General features: G+C 41.9%; 1 protein-coding gene across 2 annotated transcripts in view; it reads right to left on the bottom strand.

Annotated features, from left to right (window-relative positions):
* Positions 1-1,103: 1,103 nt before the first annotated feature.
* The window catches only part of POLD3 (DNA polymerase delta 3, accessory subunit), a 44,687-nt gene continuing 39,790 nt past the window's right edge, over positions 1,104-6,000 (bottom strand). For both annotated transcript variants that reach the window (XM_043907024.1, XM_043907035.1), the window contains exon 12: positions 1,104-3,317. In XM_043907024.1, the coding sequence (XP_043762959.1) occupies positions 3,115-3,317 (203 nt within the window). In that variant the 3' untranslated portion in view covers positions 1,104-3,114. The remainder of the gene's footprint in view (positions 3,318-6,000) is intronic.

The following is a 6,000-nucleotide window of genomic DNA, read 5'->3' as shown; positions in this document are numbered from 1 at the left end:
CATGCTTAAATAAAAATCAACTTCTAATGTTACTCTTCTTAAAATTCTTCAGTTGGCCCCCACAGTTTTCAAATAAGATCCAAATTCCTTAGCAAGACCCCGACTTCACTTCTCGGTGTACTTTCCTCCCTATTCCCAAATTCTAACAGTTCATTTCCCCCTAAAAGTCGTTCCTCTGCCTGGAAAATCCTTTCATCTTTGCCTGGCAGAATCCTACTCATCCTTCAGAGAAACTGCTTAGCTTTCTCTCCTTTGGGAAGAATTCCCCAACACCCACCCTCCCATGGGCACTCAGAAGACCCTGTGCTCATTTACGATTGCACTCACCATGGGATGCTACAATTTGATTTTACTTCCTTGTTTCTTCTACTAGTTCCTGAGGACAACTAGTAGAAGAAACTAGGATTTCTATAGAATTTCTAGGATTCTCTATTCTAGTGGTCACGACAGAAGCCTGACATGATGCACAATGTTTTCATGAATAGTCAAGATAGTCATTTGTGAATCTTACTTTCTCTCATTAGGAAAATATCCTCTCTAAAACCTTGCATAAAATAGGGTAACGATCTTCCTTCCCTCTTTGACTACATTTATAGCCAGAATGATGATTTTGAAAGAGTATAACATCTGGGTCATATCCTCGATAACATTTCAGGAAGCTGGTGGCTAATTGCATCATTTATGACATCAAGAAGGAAGCATCATTTGCAAAGCACCTACGTGTTCTGAATTTATTCTGTATATAAATTACTTCACCCTTGACAATCCCTGGTAACTTGTCTGAGCTCTAGTTTGATAAAGAACCTGAGGTTTAGAAATCTGCCCATGGTCATACAGCCAGCCAGTGGTGAAGCCAGACTAATACAATGTGCAGGATCAGGACAAGATTTTCTTCTGAAGGAACTAAAAAATGAGGTTGGCTGAAACTAAGATTTCCCACAGGGCTGAAAAGTGATGAAGACAGCAAATAACTTGTCCATCTCAGACTATGGGTATGCTATTTTAACATATAAACTAAAAACCAGCCTTCTTCCTGTTCAGAGTTTGAATAATTGCATACACTGTTGCTGTCCTGTCAAATAACAGACTCATCAGACATTCAGTTTGAAGCACTGTTTTAAAACAACTTCTCAAATTTATTTAACTCATGTGAATAACATGTTTTTTTTTTTTTTTTACAAAAAGAAAAAAAACAGCCAGTGCTTACTACTTACCAAGCCTCACAGATGGCTCAGAGTGTAGGCAGCATACTGGGCACAGTGATCACAGGATTTGCGTTATCCTTGCAAAGACAGAACTCCACCAGCACCAGAGTTTTCCAATTCGAAATGTGATTTTATTTGAGATCCCAATGTAATTTTTTTAAAAACGACTGGATTGTTGCTTTTTTTAATTTTCCATTACTAGTTAGAAAAATGACTAGAGGCAATGACAAAAATAACCATTTAAAAGGGATTCCTCTCCAGAAATTTTTTTGTAAAGGTTTAAGTTCAGCCTTTCCAGCCTTCTCTGTCCTTTTACGTTTTAAAAAGAAAGGGGTTTGGAATATGTCAACCTTTACTCAGCCTGCTCACAAAGCCTCTGTCTTCTCAAGTTGTAGACATATTGCCGGGACTCATCTCCCAAACCTCTGGTTTTAATCAAGAACATGGGTTGCCTGGCTGGAGGGGCCTGAGTGACAGTTGCTTAAAGAAGCTCCTATTAATTCAAGGTCAGTCACAAACCTAACCTTAAACAGTAGATGGCTGACTGCATCACTTACGACATACACCAGGCGAAGGTGGAAGGCGCAAGAGGCAAGTCAGTCATCCCTCCTCTGTTAGTCATGAGTCAGGCCAGCAGCTGAGCCTGTGTTCCTTTCCTTTCCTCGGAGCTCACAGTGCAAGGTCACTGCCATACCACCTCCATCCCCCCAGCTCACTGTCCAGCCATAGAGGAAGTTGCTTGAACGTTTTCACTGGAATAAATGATTTTCCACGAATAAAAAATGAAAATGTTTAGATGTACCAATGACTTGGCTCTCTCCATCTCTTCTTGGGGAACCTCTACTTTTAAGCACGTGGGGAGTTAAAATTACAGAGGCGCGAGACTGACAGACAAGGTGCTTTACCTCTTCCTCATCACCTTTCTGGAAAACTGCTGTTTCTAACATTCAGGTTCCTTGAAAAGGAGAAATTTTACTTAACTGTTGTACACTGTGTGTAAGAAGGGACTTCTTTTTTTAGCCTTCATTTCACTGTGTGGGTTTCCCTCTCTAGGTCTTGAGAGTGAGAAAGGGAGAGTGGAGAGGAGACAAAAATCACAAAGAGCAATACACAGCACACCCTACGTCAGCAACATGACAAGTCCTCTCACATCATCAGTGCTGCCTGTAGTTTCTGGTGGGGTGAATACAGCATTGCTTTCTGTTTGCGCTGTGCCTCAGGCTTTCCCCAACCACTAATTGCAGGTAAAGGTCTAGAGAGGAAGAGCTTTTGAGAAAGGGCGAGAGCATAAGTAACATGCTGGTCTGGGGCCAGGTGTCAGTGTACTTTATAATGGAGGAAAAGAGGACGACAGGCAGATTTCTGTCTCAGCCTTAGTCCAAGATTTAAAAGACTTACAGAAAATACTTCACACAGAAGGGTGGCAGTAGGGAAGGGAGGGTGGGGGAATGACAGACACACCCAGTAAAATTCAGGGATAAAAGAACACCTGCACAAGTCCATGGAATACAAAGAACAAGGAGGGTCACTTCCTGAGCCATACATGGATGGATAAGGGCAGAGGACGCGTAGGACGCAGTGGATTAGCCATTAATGGCTTCAGTGATAAATCAGAAACCTGTTCCAATTTATTTTTGGAGTGAAATCTTCTCCTGGACAGGTCAAAATTGTGCTTTAAAAAATGTCATTAGAAGGTAACAGCTTTTCAAATATTCTTTTGCCTCTTGCATCCAGGTGATTTCCTTTTTGTTGAAAACGAGAAGCCATATAAACCTTACAGGGTGGACAAACAGTCTTTTGACACAGGTGAGGCGAGGCGCTGGATGAACTTACACAGTAAGTGAGAGTCTGTACGTCCCGGGCTTGTCCCTTGACCACACCACATCTCTGACCTAACAGAGATGGCAGTTCACTTTCTCAGGAAGAAGCCAGTAATGGCCACTTGTCTATTGGCTTTGCCCATAGCAGCAGTTCCCTTCTTTGGGCCTTTTCGTTCCTCTTTGGGTTCCTTTTTCACAGCCATGGCAGGAGGCCTATGGATAGAGGAAGTCTTCATCTTAAGCTCTTCTTCACTATCTGTGCAGGATTCACTCTCAAAGACTTTCTCAGTCACTGGTAGAACAAGGGGAAAAACAGGATATGAATGGGTTGAGTTATTTAGAACACTGCTCTCGAGAGAGAATAAGCTGTCTGGTTCACTCCAATCCCCTCAGTCCCACTGACCGAGGGAGGTGTGCTCACCGATCACTGCAGCTTAATACTGCTGGGAGATCAGATCCCACCTCAGGTAGGAGGCAGTATCTTGAGCTCACAGCCTTGAGCTGTGGCTCATAATCAACATTACCCCTTATTCTGTCACTGCTGTGTCCCATGACTAAGTGGGCCTGTGTCATTTGACTGCCCAAATCCTGCATTTGGGCCTTTGTCTGTGCTAGCTAACTGCCTGAACTCTGGATCAGAACTGTCTGCTGATCTCAAACACCTGCTTCTATCTCCATGCTTTCACTGACTTCTTCAGTCTCATCTTCCTGACCCACAGTGCTGCCATTTCCATCTTTGGTTTTCCTGCTCTTAATCCTGGTTCGACCTGCTAGTCCCTGTCCCGTCTAGCTAGGCTCACTGCCACAGTACCTCCTGGCTAGCCCTGCCCTGATGTTACGGAGGGTCTGCATGTCCTAAGTACAGAGAACTGGAGATCAGTTAGTTCCTCCCTTGTTCAGTTCTTAGTTCTCAGTGACCCAAGATTTAGTAGTGGTCTACATCATGAAGATACTATCTCAGGCAAACTCAATCAGATGACAAACTTGATGGTTTTAAGGAAAGACGATGATAAAATGAGAAAGTTACCAGTGCTTTTACTCCTTGTCAGCCAAGGGCATATTTTGCCTTTTCTCCTACCAAAAAATTCACTGAATTTTTCCCACAGGAAACTTGAAAAAAATTTACATGAGTGAGGAGTCACTATAAGAAAGCCCCACAGGGCACAGGCACAGACAATGGCTTCCAACAATGATGTTCCAGAACCGACAATTTTCTTCAGTACTACTGCAGTGTACACGGCAACCACAAGAAACAGTACAATGCCACCCTCCTGTGACTTTAGAGAGATGCAGCAGCTGTACAACCAACATCATCTAAACCCTTTCTCAGCAAATGAAAAACAGAGAACATCTTTTCATAGCGGAACAGAGTAACCTAATATGCATAACAAATATTCAAATGAGCAAAGTAAAAGGTATTTTTTTCCCATTAAAGAACTGTTCCTTAATAGTTTTAAGCTGTCAACTATTGATCATTTCTTTCAAATAAAATATGTCAGTCAAACTGTTCTAAAGGCACTGACTTTGGAATCAAATACACCTATGTTCTAATACCTAGTCAGTCACTTACCTAACCTCAAATTTTAATGTGTATCAGAATTACTTGAAGCCTTGTTTAAACATGGATGGCTAGGCTTTATTTCCAGAGTTTTAGATTCAGTAGGTCTGGGGCGGACCTGAGAATTTGCTTTTCTAACATGTTCCCAGGTGATGCTGATACGCTGCTGGTCTGGGGACCACACCTTGAGAATCACTGTTTGTTGCTACCCTGTAAAAGGTCATTTGCTGCCTCAGAGAAAGTACAAATACATCCAGTAATCTCTGGCAAGCTCTCTTTAATGCTATATTTTCCCCTCACAATTGGCATGCTGGAGATCAACTGGCTCTAGCAGTGGAGTATTCCTTCACCTTATCCATCTATTCTTACTAAGGCTGCATAATTAACAGTCGTCCTCCCACCCCCACCCCGCAAGAGTTCCTAGGATTTATCATTACTTTCAAGAGCCTAGAATTCACTTTGGCTGACTCCTGCCAACTTGGAGGCTAAATAAACACTAAAAAGTTTTAAATATATATTGAGCATTCTTGGAGGCCTTAAGGCTTCCCAGACCAGAGGCATTAGCATCTCCCATGAGCTTGTTAGAAACACAGAATCTCAAGTCCTACCCCCAGGGCCTACTGAATCACAATTCGAAATGTGGCAAGATCTTCAAGTAATGTATATACTCAGCAAAACGTAAGAAATGTTGTTCTCAGATATTTAGAGAACTTCCATGGTAGGCTTATAGTGCAACAATTATGATCGCAGAACATCATCCCCATTCTGATGCCAAAGTACTACATATGGATTTTGGAACAAAATTATGACCTGTTACTTACTCAATATCTCAAATCAGGTAAGTCTGAAGAGCCATCTACACATACAGAAGAGACAGGACTTACTACAAAACTTGCTCCTCTATAAGCTATATTCTGTATTAAATTGGTGGCGTGTCTATAATATTAAACTTCAGCATCAATTAGCTCATTATTTCATGACTAACCATTGGCTGTCTCACTGCCAATTCTGTGCAATCCATTTCTTAAAGGAGTTAAAGTCAGTCAGGGCAGCACCAACAGAAATTCTTAAGCAGAACACTCGGTATAGCCCTTAAGAGCTAAAAGGAGCACTTCTATATTCAAAGCTGTAGCTACTTCAAACTACAGAACAAAGGAGATTTCAACTTAAAAATACAGGACCTTTATTTTAGCTAAACAACATGCCACTTTTCTGGGCTGCCATAAAAAAAAAAAAGGCCCAGTTTGTGGGGGTAACAGAATTCTTTTCCACTCAACTGTTTTGCTCTTATAAATCTACCCTGTCCAGAAGTCTACCCCACACATATCTCAGGGGCCCAACTCCCCAGTCCCTGCTGTGAACTTACAGAAAGGGAAAGATCAGCTTTTTAAATCCGCAGAATAACTGCTATCCAGCA

Source organism: Cervus elaphus, chromosome 1 (genome assembly GCF_910594005.1).
Source record: "Cervus elaphus chromosome 1, mCerEla1.1, whole genome shotgun sequence".
Lineage (NCBI taxonomy): Eukaryota > Metazoa > Chordata > Mammalia > Artiodactyla > Cervidae > Cervus > Cervus elaphus.
The sequence above is the reverse complement of the archived record's forward strand: the minus strand, read 5'-3'. Positions and strand labels throughout refer to the sequence as shown.